This window comes from Staurois parvus, unplaced genomic scaffold (genome assembly GCF_062004578.1).
Source record: "Staurois parvus isolate SC_StPar_1 unplaced genomic scaffold, SC_StPar_1.0 ptg000166l, whole genome shotgun sequence".
NCBI lineage: Eukaryota > Metazoa > Chordata > Amphibia > Anura > Ranidae > Staurois > Staurois parvus.
The window spans coordinates 4386529-4401136 of record NW_028317962.1 but is presented as its reverse complement, the minus strand read 5'-3'; the positions used below and the strand labels follow the sequence as shown (position 1 = coordinate 4401136).

Sequence of the window (14608 nt, the reverse complement as noted above, 5' to 3'; positions counted from 1 at the left end):
GAACAAGCTGTTTGATGATTCCTTTTGTTGATAGCGGCTCAGCGCACAATTTTCCCCCATTCTGACAGTAACATGGCATGGTTACAGGCTGTTCAGCTCTTATTTAACTTACTTAGGACTGAATATACTTCAGAACCAAGATTTTTTAATTCTCATTTTCTCCTCAATTATTGTTCCATTTTTCTATGTCAGATGATGACTGTGCCAACAGCTTTACCCCAAACCAAGTTGCCCGCATGCATTGTTACCTCGATCTCAAATATCAAGGATGGACCCGGACTCACAAACCTTCACCTATTCCTTTGGCACCAATAGTTGTTAAGCAGAGCATGGATTCTCTCACTATTCACTGGCTACCTCCTATCAGTGGAGAACTCTATGAAAGGTAGCATGCAAAGACTGTTTAAATTGAATGCTTGATAAAAAACTAAATTTCACAAAAAAATGACTACCAGTGCCTGCTTGGGATACAAGTTAAAATTTTAAGGTTTTAATACTTGAAACATATTTGCTTATATCTATAACTGAACTAATTAGATACAGAGAATATATATATTACTGGCATTAAAAAAGTCTTACTTTGTGTATTTTGTATTGTTATGGCATGGTAAGTCTTTTTAAGTTAAACTCCAGCCAGAACGTTATGATCTATCTTGAATAGAGCGGGGAAGAGTTAGAACCCATGTCAGGATTTTATTGCCAGCTGTGCACCTGTTGGGGGAATTTCTTCTCACTTCTGACAGTGGGGTAGATTTACTAAAACTGGAGCACTCAGAATCCAGTGCAGCTGTGCATGATAGCCAATCAGCTTCTAACTTCAGCTTGTTAAGTTAAGCTTTTACAATAAAACCTGTAAGCTGATTGGTTTCTTTGCAGAGTTGCACCAAATTTTGCACTCTCCAGTTTTAGTAAATACCCCCCAGTGTTTTATTGCTGTCTGTGCCTTCCTGTCCTGGTGATGTCCTCATTCCTACTTGCTTTGCAGATTTGACAGTGATATGAAGTGATGGAAAATCTCCCCAGTGGGGTCACAGAGAAAAAAAACCTGTTACAAATGTTAACTTTCACACTATCCAAAAATTGGCTGGGGTTAGACTTTTAATCATAATAATTTGCTGGACTGGGGTTAAGAAGCAGCACTAAGAATTGTGTAAAAAATATATATTCTCTGCATTTAGCCAAAAAAGATGTATACTGTATATGTGGACTGCTGCAACTAAAATACCTGAATACTAAAAATCAATCTCAATGTGAACTAAACAGTGTACAAATAAATTACATCAATATAAACTTCACAATCAAAAAATGTAATGAATAAATAAAGAAGTCCCAAAATTGATCATGAAAAAAGTGGTGGAAAAACTTCACATAACATGCTCCTGTGCTCAAAAGGGCACTTTAAAGAAAGACAGGCCTCTTACCAGACTGAAAATATTTCAAGCTTTAGAGATCAAAAAAGTGTGTATATCCAAACTCTAGGTTGGCACTCTCACTGTTAGACCCTCAGAAGGATAAATACGATCATGAAAGGAGTATATGGTCACACCAGGAATCGGCTCTAGCATCTTGTGTCGCTCACCACAATTATATATAAAAGGTTTAAATAAGGAGATGTCTCATAGTGCAGTAAAGTTAAAACCAATCTTTTTTTAAAAATTGTATTGCACTTATATTTAGGTGAATGGAAAAAAAGCAGCATCCACCCTGGGCAGAGTCTCTGTCTGATGTCATTGCCCTGGGCGGAGTATCTGTGTGACGTTATTGCATACCAGCATGTAGGCTGACACCGCAGCCGAATACTTTTCATTGCAGGCTGCTTTTTACAGGTCTTGTCATTCACTCAGCCTGTGACTGGACAGTGAAAAGAGAAGCAGCAGACTGACAAATTCATCTCTCTATCATGTTGCTGTCTCCTCCACATGTTTATTGTTATCACGTGCGCATTGCAGCACAACTCATTAGCTCCTTCTGCTGCTTCTCCTTCTCTACCAATGTTGAGACACTGTAGAGTGTTGTTCTACAGTGACTGCAAGAGACTGATACCATTCAGATGCTTACACTGGTTGTACTATAAAAATAAAATACATTTAAATATGCATTCATAAATACAGCAATTTGTATCTTTTGTTCCTCTTTAGAGTTCAGCTTTAAGGTCTGGTGTGAAGCCCAGGCTCCCACCAGGCCACATGTACTCAAATATGTAAAACAAATATACCAAACTATTTCACTGCCTACATTGTGGCAATGTCTGCATTGTGCTTATAAAATAGTGAACCTGGCAAAACTTTATTAATACAGAGTTGATAATGATACAGATTTTAAAACTGCCACAACATTTACCATTCAGCATAAATCAGTAAAGCATGGTAGATATTACTGGTACAACATAAATTAGCAATATTGTTTTGGAATGCATATGTACCTGTATTATTGGTTATCATTTCTTATTAATTGCAACATTTTTTAAAGCTGTATTTGTATCTGGTTCTCAAAAAACTTGAAAGATTTTTTTGTTTCTCTTCTGCAGAGAGTTAGGAACTATGTGTGAGTTTTGTGCTGCTGATGGGTCTTTCCAACAATATGCTTACCAAGCTTCCTCTCCTCGTGTATGTGACAACTCTGGTTACTGGACCCCGGAAGAAGCTGTTGGTATGGATTTTGTAATACTCCGTATGCAAATAGACCTTTTCTTTCTTAATTCAGACTAAAAAAGAAAAGTTTTGGCTTTGCTCTGTTTTAATATTGATTGTGTTGCCCTATTCAGGTACTAGATAATTATTCATAAGTGATATTTGTAGTTTGGTTGTATGCTCAAGTTTCATTTGCCACCAGTAGTAAATTGAAAGCATGTAAAATATCTAGTAATGTAGTATGTACAAATGCCCTGGTAGATGCATTTTGGTAATTTATTGCAGTTGGCAAAATAATTGGAAAGTACTTAATATGTTGTCCTTTTTGGTATAGGTCCTCCAGATGTAGACCAACCTTGCCAGCCAAGCTTACAAGCATGGAGTCCTGAGCTTCACATCTTCAATACTAATATGTCAGTCCCTTGTACTCAGCCACTGGGCTGTATTTTGGAGCTCAACTTTCTAAAAGCTGTCCAACCCCAGACCCTCACCATTTGGATAACTTACCTATCCACTGATGTGCCCACCACGTTGTCTGATGTTGAGTTAGTGACGGAACATAATGAATCGTTGCACCTGGGAAGAATGGAGGCCTTCTGTGATACTCCCCTGACCATCAGGCTGACCACAGACCAGAACGTGTCTACAGTCCGTATTTACACATTTGATGCAAGAATGGAGATAGATGCAGCTCTTCTAGTATCTGTACCTCTTAATCCTATTTGCTCAGCATGCAAACCTGTAAAGTACAGAGTAATTCGAAATCCACTTTTTCCAAAAGATCAACATTTGACAAGAACCCAAAAGGAGCGCTTTTTTACAGACATGTGAGTACAACCAATAGGACCCAAGCTAGGGGAATACAGGAAGGAGGTTGTGTTGTTGTTTCCAATGAAAGACAAAACACTTTGTTCCTATTGAAAATGCATAAAGTACTAGCATTAAATGCCAGTGGTCTCTTAAGAATGGCTTGTGAGCTACATGTGTTACCTTTTGCATGGATCACAGCAGCCTCTTTGGCAGCAAGTGTTCTGTGCCTGTCTATTACACTTGTTCTTCATTATTATTAACGGAGGCTTAGAGGATTCATTCATAATTTACCTACCAATGATTATTATTGTTATCATTATACAGGATATATATATAGCATCAATATTTTCCACAGATCTTTACACATTAAAGGCAGAGAATACAGTTACAATACAATTCAGTATAACAGGAAACAGAGAGCCATGGAGCTTACAATCTAAAGGAGGAAGGGGGGAGTGTCAATTGAGACAAAAGGTAATAACTGAGGGGGATGAGCTGATGGTGAAAATAAATAGAAAATGTTTAGTTAGAAGAAGGATAGGTTTTTCTAAGACTATTGTTTTTCAGGAATCGCTAATAGTGGATAGAGTAGCAGATAGTCAAACAGATTTGGGTAAAGATTTCCAGAGGATGGGAGAGGCTCTGGAAAAGTCTTAGAGGTAAGCATAGGAGGAGGTGATGAGGGCGCTAGAGAGCAGGAGGTCTTGTGAGGACCAAAGATAACAATTTGGTTGGTATTTTGAGACAAGGTAAGTGATGTAGCTGAGAGCAGTTGTGGATGACTTTGTAAATTGTTGTTAGTGTTTTGAATTTTATTCATTGGGTGAGTGGAATCAAATGGAGAGATTGGCAAAATGAGGTAGAAGAGTGGTTTAGCAAGGTTGGTGAGTCTGGCAGCAGCATTCATGATGAACTGAACGGGAGAGAGCCTATGTAAAGTCAATGAGGAGGGAGTTGCAGTAGTCAAGGTGAGAGATAACCAGGGGGTGAATTAGAAGCTTTTTTGGGTCCTTGGTTAAGAAGGGGCATAATTTGACAATGTTGCAGAGGTTGAGATGACATTATTTAGACAGTGATTGGATATTGGGCTTGAAGGAGAGTTCAGAGTCCAAGACTTCGCCTAGCACCTTGGCGTGTGGAGATGGACTGATAGTTGTCCCATTAATTTCGACAGAGTCAAGGGAAGTGGCACATGGGGGAGGAAATATGAGCTCAGTTATGCATTGACTGAATTTGATGAAATGGTATGACATCCATATTGATAGGTCTGTTAGTAAATTAGTAATACGTGGAGATAATGGGGTGAGCTGAGGGGTAAAAAGATAGATTTGGGTGTTGTCAACATAGAAATGGTATTGGAAGCTGTGCGAGGCTGCAGCTGACTGAGAGGAGGTGAAGATAATAAGAGAATAAGAGAGCTCCATTGGGGGGCTCCAACAGAAAAAATGAAAAGGAGAGGAGGAGGTAGAATTGCAGGTGACACTGAAGGTGCAGTGAGATAGATAAGATGATAAAAGTACAGTCATGGAGATGAAGGGAATAGAGTTTTTTGAGGAGAAGGGGATGGCCAACTGTATCAAAGGCAGCAGAAAGGTCCAAGAGTAGGACTACAGAATAGTGACCATTGGTTTTAGCCATTAGTAGGTCGCTTGTGGGTTTTAGGCAAGCAGTTTCTGTGGAGTGTTGTGGGCGAAATCCAGACCAAAGGAGATCAAGGTTATTCTCAATCGCAAGTGGTTGTAGACTAGGCATTCAAAAAGTTTGGAGGTAAAATGAAGAAAGAAGATGGGTCTTAGGTTGTTAGGAGTGGTGGGGTCCAGCAAGGGCTTATTAAGTATTGGAATGACCAGTGCATGTTTTAGAGGGTTGGGGAAGACACCAGCAGAAAGGAAGATCAAAGAAATCATTATTACTCCTTTTAGAGAACGCAGACTGCAGGGGCACATCCCACAAAATCTGTTAGTGGTTCATGGATCTTTCAGAATTACGCATCTGTTTTCCAGATATGCTGCTATCTGATCTTCTGTTTCACATGTTCCGATCCTGTGCCCTGTATATATGGTTAAGAAAATAGGATTTTTAACCTACCTATAAAATTCTTTACATTACAGGGCACATGTCCCTCCTCTGTTCCTTATGATTTATTCCTTGTTGCTTGCTAAAAAAGTGAGGTTTGCTAGAAGTAGGAGGGGTTATATTAGGATTGTCCTTACAGCTTTGGTTATGCTATGTAATGCTTAAATGTTTAGATTTTCAGATAGTTCTTTCAGCAGTTAGACATAAATTAATAAAATGGCTGAGATGAAAACCATTTGCAGCACTTGTTTCATATCTTTATTCTCTAGTGCTTCGATTGCTAAACTAAAACTTTGATCACCTATCCAGTCTACATTGGGCTAAACTGCAAATATAGCAAGCTTTGAGATCGGAAGAGATGAAACCCTCAATGCAGCATTTTGTCCTTCATATAAACATTAGCTGAGAATACTTTGCTGTCATGCCTTCTGTACTTTTTGTGCTGAAAGTGTGGTTTACAGAGATTCTTTGCCTCTTTTCAACATGCACTAAATTTGTATGCACCTCACTTATAAGATTCTTGGGGGCAAAAAAGCACTCTGTATGGGGTATTAGTGTTGCTTGTGCATGGTTCAGGGGAAGCAATATGATATCTCCCCTTTTGATTTCTTATGAGGATGTTAAGTTGATGTTCTTCCATATCTATCTAAACTCTATGGTATTCTTTTGGCTGATATAACCAGGGCAGTGACCAGATGATTTTTTATGATTAGATAAGACTATGGTTATGAGAAAATACCCTCCCTTTACATTCTAGCTTCTAGAAATGGGCAAACCTGACATTAATCAATGACTGCCAGTGACTTACTACCAGGGGCGGACTGACCATTTATAAACTCGGGCACTGCCTGAGGGCCCAGGGTTAGTAGGGGGCCCCATGAGATGCCCCTGGTACCTTTTTCATAGGCTTTTTTGAGTTTGGGCAAGGACACAGGGGCCCCATGATCCCATATTGCCCGAGGGCCCCATGAGTTGTCAGTCCGCCCCTGCTTACTACATACATCAGGACTGTCTTTCTCCTGGGTAATTATTGACTAAAATACTTACCTTTCCAGAAGAAATGTGGCTGCATCCTTTCTTCATGCCTGTTACCATGTTTCCCCAAAACAAAGACCTACTCTGAAAATAAGCCCTAGCACGATTTTCATGCTGCTCTGTAAAATAAGCCCTACCCCAAACATAAGCCCTAGTCAAGATCAGTTTAAAAGTACTATACTCCTATTTTCATGTACATCACTGTTTATGTCATAAGCTGCAAACCGTGGACAAGATGAGTGCATAGAAGCGTAAGTGTGGATCAGGTCGGCAACCATTATTTCCTGAGCTAGAAGACATCATCTGTGAATAGATTGCTGACCATTTGTTCTAAAGGAATTGGAGTTGAGAAATCCAGGCTGGAATTCAGGGTTTGAATATGGAGAGCTGTGACAATATTCCAGAAGAAGATGATATGACTGTATTTGAATAAATGTAGATTGTTGTACATGAATAAATAAAAGACATCCCCTGAAAATAAGCCCTAGTGCATCGTTTGGAGCAAAAATTAATATAAGACCCCGTCTTATTTTTAGGGAAACATGGTATATTACCAAATACGTAAGCATTAGATCATGTGATCTCTGCTACCTCTGACTTTCCTCTTTAACAGAAATTCCTCCCCTTTTGGTCTCACGTATAATAATGCTGTAATGAGTTTGGAGTAGCTTTTTCATCAGAAAAGTAAATATTTCAGTGCTTCCATTACTTTTTTTTAGTAAGCCCCACTTTAAATGTTGAACCCATTTGCTTTAAGTCATTCTATCCCCACTAGCTTCCTTTTTTTCTAGTTCGAAGTGTTGAAGCATGCACATAATAGTTGTTTTAAACTCCCTGCCAAACATCTCTAAAACTCCTCCAGGGTAGAATACCTGATGAGGCACAGGCAAGGGGTTAACACATCAGAGAACGCAAGAAATGTAGAACATATGACAGAGACAAATGCCAGCCCATTATTAGACTGATGTGAATGACTAATGTGTCTATGTGTGAGGAATAGTGTAGGACACAGTGGGTGGGGATCTGTGATGAAGATAATAAGTCATTATCCTTGAAACTAATGAACCATACTGGATGTGGGTGGTATATTTTTTAAAATAAATTCTGTGATTAATTTCACTTTAAACTAGTAATTGCATTTCTTCTCCTAAATAATGCAGTTGAAACTGCATTCTGAAGATTGGCTTTTCTAAAATATGCAGTTCAATTGAATACTTTTTTGGTGATTACTTTTTATAGAGCTTAGTGCCCTAGTAGAGCTTACTGTGGTGTCTTTAATGAGTTTGGAACTGCAAGTCCCAGAATCCTTTGTGCTTTTCATTAAAGTTTTGATAATTATGATGATAATGTGTCAGTGAACATGAAGGCAAATGTGGTCCCTAACTCTGAACTGAATTTCCCAACTATGAGCATATATACACTATATTTCCAAAAGTATTGGCACACCCCCTCCAAATCATTGGATTCAGGTGTTCCAATCACCTTCATGAGCACAGGTATAAAATTAAGCACCTAGGCATGCAGACTACTTCCAAAAACATTAGCGAAAGAGTGGGTCACTCTTAGGGGCTCACTGAATTCAAGGGCTGTACCGTGATAGCTTGCCACATGTGCAATAAGTCCATCCAGAAAATTTCCTTTCTACTAAATATTCCACGGTCAGCTGTTAGTGGTATTATAACAAAGTGGAAGCAACTGGGAACAACAGCAACTCAGCCGCAAAGTGGTAGGCCACGGAAAAAGACAGAGTGGGGTCAGCGCATGCTGAAGCACACAGTGTGCAGAAGTTGCCAACTGTCTGCAGAATCAATAGCTAAAGACCTCCAAACTTTGTGTGGTCTTCAGATTAGCACAACAGCGTAGAGAACTTCATGGAATGGGTTTCCATGGATGAGTAGCTGCATCCAAGCCTTCCATCTGCAAGTGAAATGCAAAGCGTTGGATGCAGTGGTGTAAAGCACACAGCCACTGGAATCTAGAGCAGTGGAGACGTGTTCTATGGAGTGACGAATCACGCTTCTCTATCTGGCAATCTGATGGATGTGTCTGGGTTTGGCGGTTGCCAGAATGATACTTGCCTGACTGCATTGTGCCAAATGTAATGTAAAAAATTTTGGTGTGGGGTTGTTTTTCAGGGGTTGGGCTTGGCTCTTTAGTACCAGTGAAGGGAACGCTTAAGACATCAGCATACCAAGTCATTTTGGACAATTTCAAGCTCCCAACTGTGTGGGAACAGTTTGGGGATGACCCATTCCTGTTCCAACATGACTGCGCACCAGTGCACAAAACAAAGCCCATGGATGAGCGACTTTGGGGTGGAGGAACTTGACTGGCCTGTGCAGAGTCCTGATCTCAATCCGATAGAACACCTTTGGGATGGGTTAGAGCGGAGACTGCGAGCCAGGTCTTCTTCTCTGACATCAGTGCCTAATCTCACAAATGCACTTCTGGAAGAATGGTCAAACATTCCCATAGACACACTCCTGAACCTTGTAGACAGCCTTCTCAGAGGAGTTGATGCTGTTATAGCTGCAAAGGGTGGGCCAACTCAATGTTGAACCCTACGAACTAAGACTGGGATGCCATTAAAGTCCATGTGCGTGTAAAGGGAGATGTCCCAATACTTTTGGCAATATAGTGTATATGATAATGCACACACAAAGATCAGGCTCACCTGGAGGCAGCTATTTCCTCCTTAAAGGTAGAGCAACACACCTGCAGCCCACCAGAAGCCTTGAAGGTGTCTAATGTGTGTCTGCACCAAAACCAACAAAAAAAAGTTAAGATGACAGCCATTCTAATATGTCTGAAACCAATCAACAGGGAGTGGTGTACATGGGCAGGGAAATATAACTTAACAGTATAAAAGAGATCCTCAGTACACTTTTAAACTACTCAGATAAAAACGAATCTTTTTCAAATACTAAGTTTAAAATAGAAGAATATAGAATATATATAGCATATAGAAAAATCTTTTATTTTCAACAAAGGTAAAAGCAGAGTGTGACTCAGAGATGCCACCCTCCTAAGCAGCCTATGTACTAGATCAGTAGATGGAAAGCAGCCTCAGCCCAGGCTCCTTCCAGGTCACACACCCAGGGGGGAGGCATGACCTGGGAGGAGCCTAGGCTGAGGCCGCTTTCCATCTACTGATCTAGTACATAGGAAGCTTAGCAGTGCGGCGTCTCCGAGTCCCATTTTGCACAGTAGGCTAGGATGGGAACTTCAGACGCAGGCCCCCGAGAGTAGTGGGTCACCAGAGCAGGTTGGATGGGTGCTTCAAGTGACGCTTTAAGAAACTAAATAGGTAAAAAAAAGGTAAAAGCAGGCAACTTGAAGTTTCTGTTTTTCAAAGTTTCAAATCCCAAACAGGGATAGGTTCAGGTCGAGAAAAGATTTTAAAAAATCTCTTAAAAATGTCCTTTATTGCCAAGGTTGTGCAGAGCCATAAACGTTTCCATTCTCCAGAGACATATTTGCATTGTGCTAGTATTTCTTCATAATTAAAACATAAATACATTATCCCTGAAGCTGATGGCACTGTGGATACCTAAAATTCTGGTTTCTTGCAGAATGATTGTGTTCTTTGAGACCAAAAGAGATTCTCAAATAGGATTAAAGAAAAAGTGCTGCACAATCTTGTTGAATTTGAAACCTGAGCCATTAAAAATTAGAACAGTTTTTTTTTAATTGTATTCTTAAATTTAAAAAAAACTGTTCACTCTTCTCCTTATCAGCTTAAAGCAGAACTCCAGCTTTGTGCAGAAAAAGTGACCCACTCCCCAAAGCCCCCCAAACCAGGGGCGGACTGACCATTTGGAAACTCGGGCACTGCCCAAGGGCCCGGGGTCAGTAGGGGGCCCCATGAGATGCCTCTGGTACCTTTTTCATAGGCTTTTTTGAGTTTGGGCAAGGACACAGGGGCCCCATGATCCCCTATTGCCCGGGGGCCCCATGAGTTGTCTGTCCACCCCTGCCCCAAACCCTATACATGCCATGTTTCTGCAGTCTGTTAGCCAATGTGATGATGCCATTGGTACTTCCTCTTCTTTCTTAGCAACAGCAAGTGGTGGACAATTTACCTGGACTGAGCTACACTCACATAATGATGTGTGAGCACTGCTTAACCCAGGAGTATTGCGATCCCATAATTTGTGATGACGCACTCTTAGGATGTGTTAGCAACAGGCTAGGCTTATAGGAAATGGGCATAATGATGCAACTATCATTCTGCCCGAAGATAACTAATGACATAAACAATACAGCATTGAACGACCTAAAGTATGGATTCCAAGTAGGATTTTTTTCCATATAAATATATTGGTCCAGCTTGGTCCAGTATGTTTTAACTATGTACATATCATACCTGGCTGATCCCTCTAGAAGCTGGAAATCACTAAAGTAGATAATGCTACTCCAGTGATCTCCTCTTGCTGTAGGGTCCCGTGCTGAGCAGCTTTCCTGCTGCATTCTGACCGCAGGAGGTTGGTCACTTGGCACAAGAATGCTTTGTATTTTCGGAATGATTGTAAAGCATTCTCTGACTGGATGATGCCTCTACACCCCATCCAATTAGAGAGTGCTTGGCATTAATTTAGAAAATGTAAAGCATTCTGAACAGTGTTGCTGCCGAGCAACTGACCACACGTGTCATAGCATCATCAGGAGGGGAGTAGTAAGGGGGGCATGATTTAAATTTTTATTTGATAAAATATATATTAGATTTGCAGTGCATACAAAAAAAACAGGCATCAGATGCAGAAATAGGAATTACAGTATAATATTGTGTTGTAATATGAAATGTGGCTATGTACAGTTCTTTGATTTGAGTTCAGGGACACTTTACCTTTAATATTACACACGAGTTGAGTTTTCTTGTATTTCTCCATTAATGAAACCCATATGCTTATATGTCAGCTGTAAATGAATGGTTTGGCAGCACCTGCTTCACCCTCTGTCACACACCAGTAGGTGCATTCATGTTGTACATAATAAATGTGGGCATATGTAATATCTTTAGAATTGGCAGTGGCTTTAAATGTACCACCGAGAAACTTAACTTGTTTTGTGTGCAGCTTAACCACAGGGTATGATATTATTTTACTTGGCACTTCTTTCCTTGCCATCTTTGAATGAGCCTCCCTGCGACTCTTGTCATTCCTTGATCTTTAGATTTGTTTATACAGGTAAACACTATAAAAAATACACAAACGAAACCATCTCTTTAGATCGAAGAGTGCAATTGCCCAGTTCCTTTTAGAGCACTAAAATTTGTCTTGTCTCCATTATTAGTTCAGCAGTACAAACAGTAGTTTATTTCCCTGTAAAGTAGACCAGGCAGTTAAATAAAGTACTCTCATTTCAGGGTCTGAAAATGTTCTAAGTTTATTGGGATCCTGACTACTTTAGGGGAATACTGATTTGCACCCTGGGATACAGACCTGTAAGGGTCAGATTCTGATCTCTTACCTGCAACCACCTTGCACAAAGACTGTAATATTACATTAAATTGCTGGTAACTGCAGCTATACTATGTTATATTGTCTCTTTAAACACTACTGCTATGTTATTGGAGACTGCAGCCATGTAACAAGAGATTGATATTCCAGAGTGCAGAAGCATGGAGGCTATCCTTGCTGACCTCTCCTTCTCAATATACTGGTTCACACTCTTGGCTGTCATGCTGATCCAAAAGCTTTTTAAAATCACTGATCAAGTATGCAGTTCTGATATCACTTTTCTGATTTTCATTAGTGATAAGCTTGGGTTCAGTCCGAAACCTAGAAGGAAGCTGTCAAAATTAAGACAAAGAGTTGTGGCTGAGGCATTCCCCACCCCAAAGTTGCATGTACACGAAAGGATGGGGATACTTGTGACATCCTTGACCTGTCTTGGCCACCTACATTGACCATAGCTGTGCCATGGCTCATAGCTCATAGACCTGACATGGACAGCTTCATTCTGAGTTCGACTGAACATGGGTTTGGACTGAACCCAAGCCAAACTCAAGCTCATCCCTAATTTTCATCTTCAGGAGAAAAGCAGTGGTAGCCTCCATATTTCTCATAGTACAAGTTCCATTTATTATGAAGATCTTGCAGGGGACCTTGTGCCTCATTAGCTTGGAAAATTGTAAGCAGGTTGTAACACCGCTCAAGTAAGTTGGCAGCTGGTCCAAGCTAAGGGGAGAAGAGTTAAACATGTATTCTGTGTTCATGGGCTTTTGGGTGTCAGCCAGCCCACCTGCATTATAAAAAGAATAGAGGCTGAGTTCCGCTTCTTTTCCTTGATTCAGCTTGGAGAGGGACTGCTGCGTCTTGCAGCCTGCTGAAGACACTGGGTGTTCCAGGGGAGTACTAGCAATGGCCTTTACCTGCATGGACTATCACCTCACAGAGGTATGCCTGGGCAGCCAAACAGATGTAGTTAGCGTGAGGGTTTGGAGATTGTTCACACTGAACTGTAATGCTGAAGTAAAGTTACATTAACTGTTCTGAGCCTGGTCTGAAGTTACTAAATGGGTGCATGTTGGTTCAAGTGTATTCAAAAGAACCAGGGTCTGTAAGGCACAACGGGGTATGAAGTCACATTACATACGTTACACTACAAAACCAGAGGTTTACTCAGCAAGTAAAGAAAGAGTAATGCCTTTGCTAAGAGTAACCAAACACAAGGTCAAGACAAGCAGCAACCAGTTGTAGGCATGTTACCCTGTAAGGTGGCAGGTCTTCAGGTAGCAATAGGGTCTCTATTTGGTTCCCTTCCAAATGGTCAGTCTCTCATGGAAGCCAGGAGCAGACCCTCATTACGGTGATCCTTGACCAGGCCACAGCGTATGGTAAGGATTTAACAGTGAACACATATGAGGTCCACACTACATGCTTGGCAGCACACCCAGTTACTGGGAGTGAGATAACAGAGGTACGCTGGACTGGTGGAGTGGGTGCAGGCTCCGTACAGCCCTCCTTATGCAACAACTACTGAAGACGGTGTGTATGACATGGGACACCACATTTTCAGAAGAACTCTTTATTTTTACTGCACACAGTGTAAACTCATTTCTGAGCCGGGAAACTGCCTTACTGTTAGACTTTTCACGTGACCACAGTCTCTGCTTGGTCCTGAGCATTGCTGGACATGCTTTTGTGCAATGTGCACAGGGTCAAAACTAGATCCCGCCCGCTGTGTTCAGTCCTGTCTGCTAGAGAATATGCTTAGTGCATTAGAAAGCAAAGTTTTCAAAATCTGCTCCACCAATGATATGCCAAATTTTGCATCCCTAATTATTATATCAGATAATTATATACAAAACTTTGAATTGAAAGTATACATAATAATGCCCAATACTTAGATATCTAATCATTAAGTGATTGTGGACTCCACCAAGCATTTACTGGTGGTGAATCAAACACTGTCAATTAAAATGCATGCCCTTGGGAGATTCACCCATGTTTGCTGAGTATCAGATTCACTGCTTTATAAAAATGCATCATTCTCTGTGTGAGTATGGAACCCTCTAATAGGTAGTTTCCATTGGTGGCATAAGATGTAAAAAAAAATTTGCTTTTTTTTTCAATAAGGAATGTGTCCTCTTATTGTAGCAGCTCATAATTATCAATCAAAATGTATCTTGTAATTGTCTGGTTGCAGCAGAGTGTGGGCTACATGTGTGCTGTGGGTTAGCACTGAAACACAATAACTGTATTTGTTGGCCACAAGTGTTCTTCAGTCAAGATCAGAGCAGGGTCTCATAGAGCTGCAGCCTAGTAATGGTTGTTACCTCTGTCACTCTTTCTACTGTACTCTCTATAATGGGGGTAGGCAACCTTAAACAGGTGAAGATCTACCTGAACAACATGAGAGAAATCAAAGATCACCGGATAGAGCGTTGCCACCTCACACCTGATTTAAACCTCTAATTGCTGCACTACCGTGTTGTAGTCATGTGCTTGCTGCACTTATGGGTGTGCCCTTAGTTGCATTGGGCAGCGGCACCCTTAGGGCTTGTTCACAGGTAAAGTTGAGGGGGGGGGGGGGGTAGTGAAACCCTGTAGTTG

At 40.8% G+C, this 14608-nt stretch overlaps 1 protein-coding gene across 1 annotated transcript in view; it reads left to right on the top strand.

The window, feature by feature from the left end:
- PAPPA2 (pappalysin 2) overlaps positions 1–14608 on the top strand; it is a 312074-nt gene that overhangs the window by 157349 nt on the left and 140117 nt on the right. The window contains exons 6-8 of the mRNA XM_089676331.1: positions 193–385; positions 2528–2649; positions 2965–3457. Coding sequence (XP_089532457.1) covers positions 193–385; positions 2528–2649; positions 2965–3457 — 808 coding nt within the window. The remainder of the gene's footprint in view (positions 1–192; positions 386–2527; positions 2650–2964; positions 3458–14608) is intronic.